Consider the following 14,619-nt stretch of genomic DNA (forward strand, 5'->3'; position numbering starts at 1 on the left):
AAAACAGACACTCGTTTTCTCTTGCATTTCTCAAGACCACCCAAGCAATCAGTGCGTCATTTGATCTCAGGTCAGTGACCTTCAACCTCTGTGTGACATGGCAACAGTGGAGGGCATAGTTCAGTTGCTCATCAGAGATCAGAGATAGTGGCAGGGGGACTCATATCATAGTTAGCAGTTTTTGCCATTAACAATAGGGTCTGCTGAATGAATAAGGGCATGATGAATGGGCCTCTTGGTCTTTGGTAGAGGATAAGAGGGAAAGGCCTGTCTGTACAGGGTCCAGCCATGCGTTCAGCTCTCTAAGTGTCTCAGTGGGACGTTTGAATGAGGGTGATAGATCACTGGTTGAGACAGCTGGACAAGCCCACATGGTGTCTGTGGTCACTGAGTCACCATGCCAAAGGAACTGTCAGCTGTTGAAGAAATGCAAAACAATATAAGTTATTTATTCTTCTTGTGAGATTTTCTTGATGGTTAATTTGGATCTCAAGGGGATTTGTTAGTCACACTTTTAGGAGTTATTAATATTGCAACAGTGGATCTTGAAAGCACCAAGTAGAGCTCTTTATTAAAGTGTTCATAAACTCTATCAATACTTCCACTATTCTCTAAATTCTGGGTGTTTAAGGACCCCTTAAGTGGTTTAATACAAGTGCGAAAACAAAACATGTTTACTAAATTCATTTAGATCTTCTAGGAATGGTCTAGGAAAGGTTTTAGAGTGAAGATTTCACAGTCAAGACCCCGCTAACAATCACAGTGAGGCAACCCTAAACCCTCTGAATCAAGCATTTGTTTTGTGTTTGTTGTAACAGCTGGAGTAGACTGCTGCCCAGAGGTCACATCTTTTCTGCATGTTAGGTTTGTGACACACTAAATCTCAGCAGAGATGCAGAAATGCAACCCACCCCCAGTTGGTCTTATTATTCTTAATCCACACCCCCTGCTTTATTACAATGTTGACCAATCACCAGGTTTTAGGGCCATATTTTGAAAGTTTAGAAAATGCTCCGATATAGAAAGCTGTTTTTCATGAGCCAGCGTATCAAATTCCTCTCCATTTGAACCTCGATTTGTTTCACATTCTTGACATGGTGTCTATGAATCTATGAAAGAATCTATCCAAGTCATCTCACCCAATATTCAGTTGCTTTCACTTGGCCCATTACCACTGATGTGAACCTGGGAGTAGTATGTTTGCTATAGAGGCCTTTATACTTAACCATGCAAAGTCTTTGGAGCAGCAACAGGTAAAATGGGGCAAACAAAATGCTTTACTTTACTGTCTGGCCTTGTCAAGTTGATTCTGAACTGCCATTGTACCTAAACTTTCTTTTATTTTTACCTGCATACAAAGAGAGCACCTACTTTGCACAAATGCTATGGGCATATTTTGACTATGTTATGACTTTAAATAGAATAGAATGTGTATTAACACTCTCTTCTTTCCAATTGCTTTGTACAGGGTCCACAAGGAGAGCCAGGGCCTCCTGGACAACAGGGTCTCCCCGGGCCACATGTAGGTTTCCTCTCTCTCTCTCTCTCTCTCTCTCTCTCTCTCTCTCTGTCTCTGTATGTGTGTGTTATCCTTTATCTTATTATCCTGCTTCCTTGATCTTACTCTTCATTCCTGTCCGCTCACTCTCTATCTTTACTTCTCTCCCTCTCTTTTTCTGTCTTTCACGGTCTTTCTCTCTCAATCGCTCCGTCTCTCTGTCTTGGTTTCAATCTTTGTTCTGTTCTTTCCTCCTTCTTGCTCTCCATCACCCCCACTCCCCCACCCCACCTTTGTTGCTATTATAGTGCAGTTACAGTTAGATGGGGAGTACTCTGACCTCAAATGATCGCTCACACTTGTGTTTTCTTAATCACACAGCTCCAGCCATATTTTTTCTTTTCGTCTTTTCCTCTACCTCCTTTCTCCCCTCTCTCTTTCATTCCACAAATCTAGGCCACTCTGTGGGATGTCCTGCAAAACTCTGAGGGTCTCTCACCAAGACAGAGAGCAGAGAGTTTACAGTTCTTCACCAACACTGGCTCTCTGCTACCAAACAAAAACATCCTCTCTGTCCCACTGAGATGACACACATATTGTATGAATTTGGTGCCGCTTAACCCAGTTTCACTGTCCAGCTGATGGCTCAGTGAAGACTATTCAATTTTGGAATCATCAGTAATACAAAACAGCACACCCGGTGTTGTAGCCAGGGATAAATTACCATTGCCAGGTAAAATTCTAAAACCTGCCAATGCTCACGGCTTGGATGGGATGGCACTATGCCACTGGAAAATATTAGCAAAACGACCTGTTCTGATGGTATACAGGTTGAACAAATAAGTAGTTAATTTTAGTCATACCTGGCCAGAGGCAGATACATGCTTTCCAGGGAAGGCACTGGCCTGAAGAAAAATAACACAGCTGCTTGTTTTAACGGTTCACACCATTTTTTTTTTTTTTTTTTTTTTTACATGGATTGTATATGCAAAAAGTCTACAAGATGGGCGACTAGAAAATACTTGTGGTTTAAGGAAAGAATGATCTTCCCTTAGCACTGCTGAATGAACACGCTTGAGCAGATCTGAATGAGTGGTGTGAAGTGGCCAACCAACAAAAACAATGGCTGCAACTGTCAGGAAGAGAGTCAACAAATTACAAAAGAAGAGAAGAAGTTATAGTCCAGCAGCACACCATGAAAATGAGATATTGCCTGACCCAAACTGAAATAGCAGATGCTCTTTCCCCCCCAAAATGTACCACTTATTTTTTGTGTCCTCTAATAGCAGTTAAAGAAAATGACCTTAACTGAATTTGGCTGACTAATTGATATGTTCTCCACTTTCTTTCAGGGTCTCATTGGTCCTCAAGGTCCGATTGGTCCACCTGGTGAAAAAGTAAGCATGGGAGGGAATCCACACACCCAACTATGCCCCCACCAACTCTGTCACCCCGATTTTTTCAGTCCAAGACCTCATAAGTGGTTCAACAGATACTCTGGTTTCCAAGCCATAGGCCTTTACAGGCGCTATGAACATTGATGGAAGCCACACACACACACACACACACACACACACACACACACACACACACCATGCATATAACCCTATGGCTGCACAAACACTTACATTGCCGCACTGAAAGTATTTTGTAGGTGGTTCTGTGGATACTTACTTGGAAATATTCAAACTCATGAAGAGTTGGCAAGCTTCACACTGACATTGCTGTTGTAGTCAATGAGGTATGGATCTGTCTGTCTGTGTCTCATCTCTCTCTCTCTCTCTCTCTTTCTCTCTCTCTCTCTCTCTCCCTCTCTCTCTCTCTGTAGGGACCTCAAGGTAAACAAGGTTTGGCTGGTCTGGCTGGTGCTGATGGTCCCCCTGTGAGTAGCAATTTCTGGTTCCTGACATACATTTCTTTTTTGTCAAAATGGAAAATGACAAAGCATTGAATGGCCAATAAAATTCATATTTCCGACTTCCTTTATAGGGTCATCCAGGCAAGGAAGGTCCTGCAGGCGAGAAAGGAGAAGTTGTAAGTGTTGTATCACTCTAGTTGTGTTGCTTTTTATGAGGATGTATCCCTCTGGTTTTCAGAGATTCTTCAGAAGTGTTCATAGAGAGAAAAGCGATGGATGAGAGAAGATGAGGCAGTCTTTGCACATTAATTAGCACAAAAATACCTGTTTAGCCTCCACGGTGTACAAATGGGTGTGGTTCAACACTTCCGCACTTCTCAGATTAATCAAGTAATTTTGCACCATTTTGTTATTCTATGTCTGAAACAACACCAAAGAAAACAAATATGCACATCATGAAAGGAGATTGCAAATTATATTTGGCACAGGTCTTAATAGAGATGCAAAAATATTAGTTTATTAGCTCATGAATTAAAATACAGTGAAGTCCCTTATCTTGTGACTTGGGGATTATTAAAAGTTCATCCAATGATAGATGTACAATGTTAGATCAGAATCTGCATAAAATCAATTATTTGTACCACAGATCGGCTACAGAGGTTAATTGGGTGTCTCAGTGACCCCCTGGGCCGTGGTTTATACCATGCATTTGTGATTGTATGGGTTTAAATTTCACTTGTAGCCTTTGTGGTGTTTTGTCTGATATGCCCTCTCTGCATACTATCTAATATAGCAGAGACATCTTAAATAATGTTGAAGATTGCAAAACAATAATGCTTACTTCACACAATTATGTTACTTTTTTTTTTTTTTTTTTTCCAGGGTCATGCTGGTCCTATTGGATCCATCGGTTACCCTGGGCCTCGTGGTGTGAAGGTAACAGCCATCTTACTCATACTATTCTGTCACGATACATTCCTTTTTCTCTATGGTTTTACTTCTGACTGAATTTTCCCTTTATTCAGGGCGCTGAGGGCATCAGAGGTCTAAAAGGTGGCAAGGGAGAAAAGGTAAACACCTCTCTGTGATCTTCCGCAACATGGCTGACAGATGTCACTCCTCAAAAAATGGCCCCGTCAGTTGTAATTCCTGCTTAGATGGGGTTTCCTTTGAATCCAGCGAGCGGAAAAGCTCTTAAAAGCCCATCAGGCTGGCAGTAAAGGCCTCGTGCCACTGAGTTGTAATGGAGTGTAGAACATTAAGCTAGAATGAGGCTGTTTTGTAGGGCAGTTTCAGTGGAGATTGATCTGTTGCCATTGTTTTCTTTGGTCGGTGTGGGTGAACCTCTTATCCTGTGGTATGTTCATGAATCTTGATGGAATCTTTATATTGAATAAGGAGTAAATTGATGCTCCTCTGCTATAACCTGAAATATAACAGAATCTTATTAGCGTTATTATTTAAAAAAAAAAAAAAAGAAAAAAAAAAGTACTTTACCATATTACTTGTGTTAAAATCACATTGGGTTCATCTTTCTCCAAACACGTCATACCTTGTAGAGAATATTCTCAAGATACGTTGTAATAATGCAATATGAAGTATGTCAGAAAACTGGCATCATTTACAGAGAACAGCTGTCATGCACCATTGATGGCAGTGCCCAGTAAAAGTTTTAAAACTGCATTCTGATGTTAGACCAGCAGATGTCAGTACAATTACATGGCGTTGTAACCCATCAGGGAACATCTTCAATGATGTTCCCTACCCGTTACTTTTGTAATCAAATGCTATAAGTGCACTGCAAGTGTCTTTTAATTATAATTAGATATAGTACATGATCCAAAAGGTTATGTATACAATTGTTGCACTTCAGTTGGCTGTAGTAATACTATGGAGTATTTTTAAGTAACCACCAGGTGTCAGTGTTAAACTACTCCTGCTGCTATTAAAACAGCAACACTTACCGTCTAATATCATTTCCTCACATAAAATATCAAATCTTTAAAGAATTCCCTCTCTATCTGAAACATTTAGGTGTGAGCTCTGACATGTGTCAATTCTGCCACTCTCATAAAAGATGAAATGTGTGGCCCTTTGATCATCCCTAATCAAAGATGATATATCTCTCTTTCATCTCTAGGGAGAAGATGGATTCCCTGGTTTCAAAGGTGACATGGGTCTCAAGGGTGACAAGGTGAGTCCTCATCTCTAAAGAGAATACTGATGTTTGCAGTTTGCTGTATGCATGCTTAGAGACGGAAAGCAAAAACTGGAAAGAAGTGTGGTCTAAATGGCTTTTGTTTGTGTCCAGGGTGAGGTCGGTGTGTTAGGACCCAGAGGAGAGGACGGACCCGAGGGCCCCAAGGGCAAGGCGGGCCCCAGCGGTGAAACTGGTCCCATGGGATCAGCCGGAGAGAAGGTGATTTGACCATACCTGCTGCTGAATTGCTGAATTGTGGAAATACGGGGAGGATGTCCTTTTTGACCCATACACTGTGTTGAGAAAGAGAAAAGGAATAAGTAATTATATAACGAGGACGATTTGTGGTAAATAGAGGATTACTAGTAGCTATGTATGCCAGCAGCAAGTTATCTCAGTCGTTGTCTTAGCATTTGCCAAATAAATACTGAATATTGTGGTCTTAATAAAAAAAAGTCCTCATTTGCCCTGTTTTCCTCTAACAAGGCTTCAAGTCAGGTCCCAATGCAGGCGCCCACTTCAGTTTAATTGCACCAGGGACAGTTAGATCAGATCCTGTGTACTTTTCTATGGCCATAGACTGTCTAAGACCAGAGGGACCCAAATAAAGTCTTATTGCAATGAAAAGCCTCCACAGAAATGATGTCATGGTCATAAACACAATGTTAAAAATTTCTCCAGCACCAGAACTCAAGCTTTGTGTTTTTAAGTTAATTACTTTTATCTGTGTGCTGTGAACTTTACTGCTGACTAAGAAGAGTATCTGGGGACACTGAGGGTTTTATATGTTTCTTTGCTCTGTTTTGTGTAGGGAAAACTTGGTGTCCCTGGACTGCCTGGATACCCTGGAAGACAAGGACCCAAGGTACATTATAAGAATCCTATACTTTCAGTCAGTGTCTTGGTCAAGGATACTTTAGCAGGAAGGATGGTTGCCAACGAAGCAACATCAACCCAAGTTTTAGACTAGAAAGTAGAGCTTGAATTTTAAACCCAATGCCGACTGGGGCCAGGAAATTTTGTGTGAACCCACCCCAAGCCAACAACCAGAACAAAATGCTGAACCCTGTCCAACCAAAACAAGAGAATGATCTGTCCAAACCTGACCATCACCAGACAGGGCATCAATAAAACCTCATTATGTAGGAATTTATTTAGGCTACTCATTAATTATAGTCTTAGGGCCTGATATAGCATGTTCACATTTCAGTAATCAAAATCTAAACATACAATACCCAAGGCAAATGCATCTAAAAACTCAAAACTCAATAATGAATTATCTCGTCAGTCTGTTCATAAGACAATACCCATCCATCCATAAGACAACATTTTAGTCCTATTAAACTTTGCCTATTATGCATAGGAACACATAGATCAGCAAGTTTTGATGTAGACCACCATGCATGTAAATATAGCTTACACATTAAGTTTCATGTAGACAATATCCTTTGACAGATAAAATAAATAGTAAAACATTTGAAACCTGTGGCTAAAAATCCAACAGAACCTGGCCCATATGCTTGAGATTCATGCCCTGTCCAAACATAGCCCAGGCTGACAGGAACAGTTGGGTCCAATAGGGTTCACTACACAACTCTGACACCCAGAGTGTAACTATACATCTGCCTGTAATTATGTTCCCACAAGTGTAAACATGCACATTAGAATATGTGTGCATATGTGCATGTATGTGTGTCTTTGCAAGTGTTTATCTTTGTATCTCGCCCCGGTGTGATCACATTCTCACATCCACCCACATCACAACTTCAGAACAGTTCGGCGCGTGCATGTTAAAATTTGCTGATTTGCTGACTAACATACACATAAGCACACACCTCCTACAAGCCACCACTTTCATAGGCAGGCCCAATGGCAGGGTCATATGCTAGAGTCATCAGCTGTCCTCCCTTTTTACCTCAGCCTCCTCGAGACATCATTTAACATTCTGGCATTCCTTGTACTGTAGCCCTCACTATTGTGCCACTGCTCCACTATCAAGATGTGCTGTTGCAGCTGGTTCCTCTCTGCTGCTGTCAGCACTGGCAGTTTGGCACTGATATGATGGGTCAGATACACCCACTCTCACAACATCCAGATAGGCGAGTCTCTCCTCTGTCTGAAAAGCCTATCATGTCAGCAGGATCTGAGTTGAGAGTGGCGCACAAATTAATGAGAGACCTGGACAAATTACACAAAGTGAGAGAGGCACAGAGGAGCAGAGATGAGAGGATTTCATTCCAAAACACTCAACGCCTGCCTGGAATTCATCGGTCAGGATTTCAAAACACAGATCATTTTACACATAAAAACAATTTGAAAGCAAATGTGTCACTTCAAAGAGTAGATATCTCATTTTTTTTTAGTAAAGTTTTTCACATCGAGAATGTGGGTACAATAATAGTGGTGGTAGTGACTAGACAAAGGGAGCTTTCTCTCCAGCTGCTGTTGCATCAGCAAGATGACAGAGGAATACCACTGTGTGTTTTTGCTTTTGTCTTGAAATTATTTAAAAAATAATGCTGGCCACAAAGGTGGTCCTTGAAGTCCAGGATGAATTCTACTTTTCTGACTGTAGATGCGGAGGAGGGCAGCCTTTTAACTTTTGCATGGTGCCATGGCTTTCAAGACTGCCACAGCTTTTATTTATTTATTTATTTATTTATTTTTTATCTGCGGCATGTTTGAAGAGTTTTGTTCTAAAAATATGCCGCATCCACCATTTGAATCCATCATTTTAATGAAAAAAGTGCCGCATACTCTTAGGAGATGATGGTTAGAACTACATTTAAACAAACTGTGGTGCTTTCTGAGAGAACTGATTTTTTTTTTAAACAAAGTAACACCTTTGTAAACAAAATCTTGTTATTTCAGACATATTAGTTTGAAATTAAATAAGAAAGTGCACTCTTTTGACATAAATTGAAGGATTAAAGTGTTTTTTGATCCCCGTTGACATAATGGAGGTTCAACAGAAACATACTTGTGATCAGATGGGCACAGTATCGTCAGGGTTACTGATGTCACAGTGTCCTGTCAGTAAACGGCACAGGGTCACATCCTGGCCCGTCCTCAGCCTTTGTCCCTCTCGATCAACCTGCTCATGAATCCCTCCCTTGGCTTGTATTTTTGGCTGCTGCGCCCCGCCGCTCTCTGTTAACAGCTTTCCCACACTGTTAATTCCGGATGCCATTTGCAATAGCTTCAGCGGACAGTCTTATCTCAGCAGCGCAAGTCAGGCTTGTTCAGTATCAGCTCTCCATTTGGTTTACCATAACTGCAACTCTGTGAAAAACCAATTAAGCAGCATAGATCTTCCTTCCTGCTGTGTCCACAATGTTGGTCTATTTGCGTCTTGCCATTCTGCCCACGTCACTGTGCTGTGATGCCCTTGCTTATACTGCACAGTCATTATGCACAATATACATATGCATGCAGCAGTGATCATTTCAGATGCACATTGCTTTACATGCACACAAAATGTTTCAGATACACACTCATGCATGTGCTTGACCTTGCTGTGTTGTTGAAATAGAGAGCTATGTAATGTTAATTGCTTAAATAAAGGTTTTCCCTAACCAATGCTGCATGTAGTGAGGCTGTATTCATAAGCCGCTTGGCACTCTTCTCCATCTAACAGTGATTGCCCTCCTACTTTGTCCCACAGTCGGCTATTTGTCTGACTGGCACCATCGTCGCTATCAGAGAGCACAGTCTGTAAAAGCCCAACAACTAAATTGCTGATGGGTATCAAAGGGGATCTGCTGTTTTCCAATCCCTTGTCTTTATTTGCTCCCAGTGCCTCATTTATCTTCCTATTTTGCTTCCTAACTGTGCTAACAAGCTAACAGTGCTACTGTCTGTCTATATGTCAGAGAGTCTCTAAGTGCCTTGAAGGAGGCTTTCCCTTGGGTTCCTTCAAAGCATTCGAATGAAAACAAAGTACCCATTTATCTATAGGAACTCAGATTATAAACTGCAGTTTGATGATAAGAAACTATTGCCTGGCATCTCTCTATGACAGACCAATAACATGAATGTTGGTGCAGCTCCATGTGAAGAGTTCTCAGTTTCTCCATTAATTAGTTTTGGTCACTGAAGTGTAAGAGGAATTTTCCCTTTGTACCTCTCCATAGCTGAAGTGATGATATTATTGGAGAGAGACTATGGTGGACATCTTATTTTCGGACTCTGTAACAAATTATCTCTCTTTTTTCTTTCTCTCTCCCTCTCTCTGTCTCTCTGTACTTGCAGGGGTCCAATGGTTTCACCGGATTCCCAGGATCAAATGGAGAGAAGGGGGCGAGGGTGAGCCACCGTTCATTAGTCTTCTCTCCCCTATTAAAGCCAAGTTTGCACAGCCACAGGGGACTTTTGTAGACTCAAGAACATGGTTGAATTAACAGAAGTAGAAAGTGTAGATCATGTATGAGTATTGAGTACTGAAGTGAGTATTGAAGCTCATCTTAAAATGAAAGGATCCACATGAGTGTCAGATATTTTGAAAGATGGGTCAGGGGGCTCACAGCAGCATTTTCTCAAGGCCTTTCACCTTAACACAGTTTGGCCCTGTAGAAGTGGGCTGTGGATGGAGGGATGAGAATGAGGAGAAAGAGGAGAAAGGATGGAGGGCAGGTTATTATTGACGAGACAAGCTGTTCTCCGCTCTCAGACAGACATTGAGAGGCAGGCACCCCTGGACCCGGCATGGCCGAACTGACAGGTAGTTCAAGCTGTCAAGTGCCTCTGGGTAACCACTTACCACAGCAATTTGATTATTTATTTTTGCCCAAAGATGTTCCGTATGGTTCTATTTCATCTCTGCCTCAAACCCTCTCAGCGTAGGCGTCTGCTCTGATCTTCAAGTGTGTTTCTAATAATAGAACGGCTTCAGTTTAAACTTCCGAAAAAGAGGAAAAATGCTGCATTTGTTATTTGCAAAAAGTAGGTAATGCCACAAGGACTAATTCTGTCCTTAAAAAAATAACCATCGTTTTTCTTTCTCAGGGAATCGCTGGCAAAGCTGGCCCTAGGGGACAGCGTGGCCCAACGGTAAGCAATTGAGCTGTCTGCCAACACACACACAGTTTTGTGAATTTTTAGATGAAATTGTTTTCCATTAATACAGAAAACAATGTACGTTACACTGACTAGTACTGTATATTTTATGTAGGGTCCGCGTGGTGGCCGTGGTGCCAGAGGACCAACAGGAAAACCAGGTGCAAAGGTAAGGCCCATTTTTGACTTTTCTAACTGTGGGTCCAATGATAATGAGTCAGTTTAGATGCACACATTTCAGATACCTGCTCATATCTGTTAAGGTCATATTTGGCACAGGTTGTTTATATGTACACTATATTCTCATCCAAATCAGAATTTTTGCAGTATAACTTGCCTAGAGACAATAATTCTGGATATCACATGCACAAATAGAATATATACAAAGTAGAAAAAAGGTAAGGTGTTGGTATGGCAAAATATTCAAGCAATATTAGAACTATCGGACAAGGGACTTTAACCTGCTTTTCTTACAGTCTTTCTGCACATAAACCCCAACATCAGTGCTGTAGTGTACATATGTCTCCCTCACACTATGTGCTTTGTTGAAATTTAATGATGTTTCACTGATATCTATGTCTCTTCTATCTCGTCAGGGTACTGCAGGCAATGACGGACCCCCCGGTGGGCCAGGAGAGAGGGTAAGCACCACATTCTGTTTTGTGCCTTTGTAGGTCTGAGGTTTCGTATACTGTATAACAATGAGAGTCAGAAAGAACAGTGTTAGTACTGTATGTACCATACATCTACTTCTGCCCTCAAAGTGAATGAGGTTTTAGTCAGTGATGTGGTAAATGAAAATGTGAATGTACTGTGGCTAGTGATCACCATTAAGGCAATTAACCTCAGATAAACAAGAACACAATTCATGTACTTTACGTCAGTCTGATACTACTTAATATAATGCAAAAATGATATTATATTACATGCATTTACAATTAATAGAATGGGTAGATGAAATATTCCTCAATTATAAAAGTTAGTTATTAATTCATTTGATTCATTTTCTTTTCACTCCAGGGGCCTCAAGGGCCACAGGGACCAGTCGGCTTCCCTGGACCCAAAGGACCCAACGTAAGTAGATGCTGCCAGTCTGTGTTAATAAGTCTGGAGATAATAAGTTCACAAGTCTATATTGACAGTTTTTATATTAACTAATAAAAAAACCTTAATATTAATGCACAGTTACGATTCAACATCTCATTTTGTTAATAACTGTCTACTTGTTCACCCCCAGGGACCACCAGGAAAGGATGGGCTGCCCGGTCATCCAGGACAGAGAGGAGAGACAGTGAGTGGACCATTTTGTCCATGGATAGATTGTGTCACGCCATCTGACCCTGAGCGCCATTCATAATTGCCAACTCTCTACCCTCTCAGTCTAATGCCAGTCAAATAGCTTTTATAAATAATACTAAAAACCAAAGGTAACTGAAATGCAATGCACATGTTGCACTCTACTTGAGGGTGAAAGAAAAGCACCAGTGACAGAATCTGGAATTTGCTTATAATGATAGTCCTTACAGCAACATCTACTTTCAAACTTTTTCAAAAGCACAGATTTCAGAAGTTACCTTAGATTTTGCATATTTATCAACAACTGGCCACAAAACCGCTAATCATTCAGATCCCTGGTGGTATGTATATATGTATCTGTGGGATCTAGGGCGTAACCTCACATTCTTTGTCTGTGCGTGTGTGTGTGTGTGTGTGTGTGTGTGTGTGTGTGTGTGTGTGTCCCAGACAGGTCGCTAAAAAGAAATATGGGCCCATATCTCCATTATAAGTCAATAGGAGATATGTAAAGTTTCAAGCAAAATTTCTAGTTGATACTTAATTTAGGGGATTATTTAGGTGCACGTTTCAGGTCATTATTACTCTATTGAGACCATTTTTTTGTTTGTTTGTTTGTGTTATTTATTTATTTATTTCATCATTTATTTATTTCATTATACCAGGACTGGGGAAGGAACAATGGATTTGGCTCTGTTTGTTTATCCATCTGTCCAACACATGTGATTTCTGAGCTGCTGTCAGTCTATTTTGGATAAAACTAAGATAATGTTGGATTTTTACACCATGTCCACCATTTTGAATATAAACTTGATTGGCCCACCACCAGGCCAACAGGGCCCTAAGTGTCATGCTCAGTATCTCAGCTCAAATTTGATGAACCTTTGGGCAATGATGCATTTTTACATTAATATCCAGCATCTACAAAATAAAAGCGATTGGCCCACCACAGCCCCACCAACATGCAAAACCGTCCCCAAGCTTCAAGCAGCAATGTCTCACCCAGGATGACTTGCAGTAATTGTCGAGGATATCATGGTTACTGTTGACTTGTTTTTTGTTTTGTTTTGTTTTGTTTTGTTTTTTTTAATTATCACAATTACTGCCAGCATGTTTAGAGATGAACAGGAAACCATATGATTTGTCCTTGTCTGGAAATCTCCAGCCAGTTTATGATCACTACTAACTTATATTAACCACTGACCCAGTTTTTTAGATAGATAGAAACTTTAAAAATCCTTTACTTGCTTTAATAAAGTATCAGAATCACTTTTATATACTGTTATATACTGTGTGGTCCTGCATGCACATAGTCAACAATAAACAATATCATTGTTTTCCCAGGGATTCCAAGGCAAGACTGGACCCCCAGGACCTGGAGGTGTGGTTGGACCACAGGTAGACTTACATAACTATTGCAGGCTCCCACGGCTATTTTGTACATATTATGTGTCCTAGAATAAAGTATTTTGAGACGTATTTGGATTAGATATGGGTAACCACGGATCAGTACTGAAAAATGATGCCTATCTGTATGATAGGCATAATATTGGAGCTGTTTTAAGGCATCACCAGGGATTGAAAAACTTTGGTGAGACCCTGTTATGCTAATGGATGGACATTTTTATTTATTTATTTATTTATGTATTTATGTATTTATTTATTTGAAAATGAACTGAACATGATCTTAAATTCTAAAAAATAATTTATTCCGTCATTCAGGGATTAAGGAAAACAGGGTAATTTACAAACCAATCTAATTTGAGGCTGTGAGACTGCTATCAGTCTCTGAAAACATAGTAAAGTGCTTTATGTACCAACCATATTTTTGTGGTATACAGACTTAATGTTTCTTCGTTACCATTGACAGGGCCCGACTGGAGAGACAGGACCCAGTGGAGAGAGGGGACACCCAGGCTCTCCTGGCCCACCTGGTGAGCAAGGTCTCCCTGGAGCTGCTGGAAAAGAAGGTGGAAAGGTAAAGTGGCCCCACTTTATTTTCACCTGCCCAACACACACTATAAATGTAAAAACAAAGTGCACATATTAAAAGCATCTATTTTTCTTTATTACTTGTTCACCTTAACGCTGTCCAATGTTTCCCCTGTCATGTATGTTAGAGGACAACATGCAATGAAAATAAGCTCCTTTTTTGTTTTTTAATCCTCGCAAGCTGTGTACAAATGTTTCATTTTATGCTTCTCCTCCTTAAACATAAACATGGATTTAATCAAATGTTAATTATGTTGGCAGCAATATACAAAAGAAAGGCTCCATAGAAGTCGCTGTACTGTAAATTCGTAGTTGATGTACAACAATGTAGAATTAATGAAGCCATTATATCTGAAGTAGCCTTGGTTCTTGTTTTTTTTTTTTTTTTTTTTTTTTTTTTTTTTGTGTAAACCAGAGTCTGTGTTTGCATTGTAAAAAGCCTCTTTAAGCAGTTCATTTTTAAAGTAACTGCAGTTTTATTCCTAAAAGACAATGGTGAGTGGGCGCAAAAAGGCTGAAACCTGAACAAATGATAATAGAGGAACTGAACAGGAGGTCCTGGCTCACAATTCACCTCTTCACAGCAATTTCATATACTGCAATGCTACAGTGATTGTGTTTAGGAAAGTGCTGCAATCAAACACTTGGCATGGTTGCCTTTGTTTAATATCTGGCCCATTCGGTCCTCTAACCTCTATTTGATGATTGTTAAAACTCTGTCTT

The 14,619-nt window shown here is 40.4% G+C and overlaps 1 protein-coding gene across 2 annotated transcripts in view; it reads left to right on the top strand.

Moving 5' to 3' along the window:
• Positions 1-14,619, top strand: part of LOC115375619 (collagen alpha-1(XI) chain-like) — a 91,806-nt gene that overhangs the window by 43,087 nt on the left and 34,100 nt on the right. For both annotated transcript variants that reach the window (XM_030075081.1, XM_030075080.1), the window contains 17 exons: positions 1,469-1,522; positions 2,851-2,895; positions 3,327-3,380; positions 3,488-3,532; positions 4,239-4,292; positions 4,382-4,426; positions 5,497-5,550; positions 5,668-5,775; positions 6,368-6,421; positions 9,808-9,861; positions 10,561-10,605; positions 10,727-10,780; positions 11,208-11,252; positions 11,632-11,685; positions 11,849-11,902; positions 13,249-13,302; positions 13,775-13,882. In XM_030075081.1, the coding sequence (XP_029930941.1) occupies positions 1,469-1,522; positions 2,851-2,895; positions 3,327-3,380; positions 3,488-3,532; positions 4,239-4,292; positions 4,382-4,426; positions 5,497-5,550; positions 5,668-5,775; positions 6,368-6,421; positions 9,808-9,861; positions 10,561-10,605; positions 10,727-10,780; positions 11,208-11,252; positions 11,632-11,685; positions 11,849-11,902; positions 13,249-13,302; positions 13,775-13,882 (981 nt within the window). The remainder of the gene's footprint in view (positions 1-1,468; positions 1,523-2,850; positions 2,896-3,326; positions 3,381-3,487; positions 3,533-4,238; positions 4,293-4,381; positions 4,427-5,496; positions 5,551-5,667; positions 5,776-6,367; positions 6,422-9,807; positions 9,862-10,560; positions 10,606-10,726; positions 10,781-11,207; positions 11,253-11,631; positions 11,686-11,848; positions 11,903-13,248; positions 13,303-13,774; positions 13,883-14,619) is intronic.

The sequence above is a fragment of the Myripristis murdjan genome, chromosome 17 (assembly GCF_902150065.1).
Source record: "Myripristis murdjan chromosome 17, fMyrMur1.1, whole genome shotgun sequence".
NCBI classification, from domain to species: Eukaryota; Metazoa; Chordata; class Actinopteri; order Holocentriformes; family Holocentridae; genus Myripristis; species Myripristis murdjan.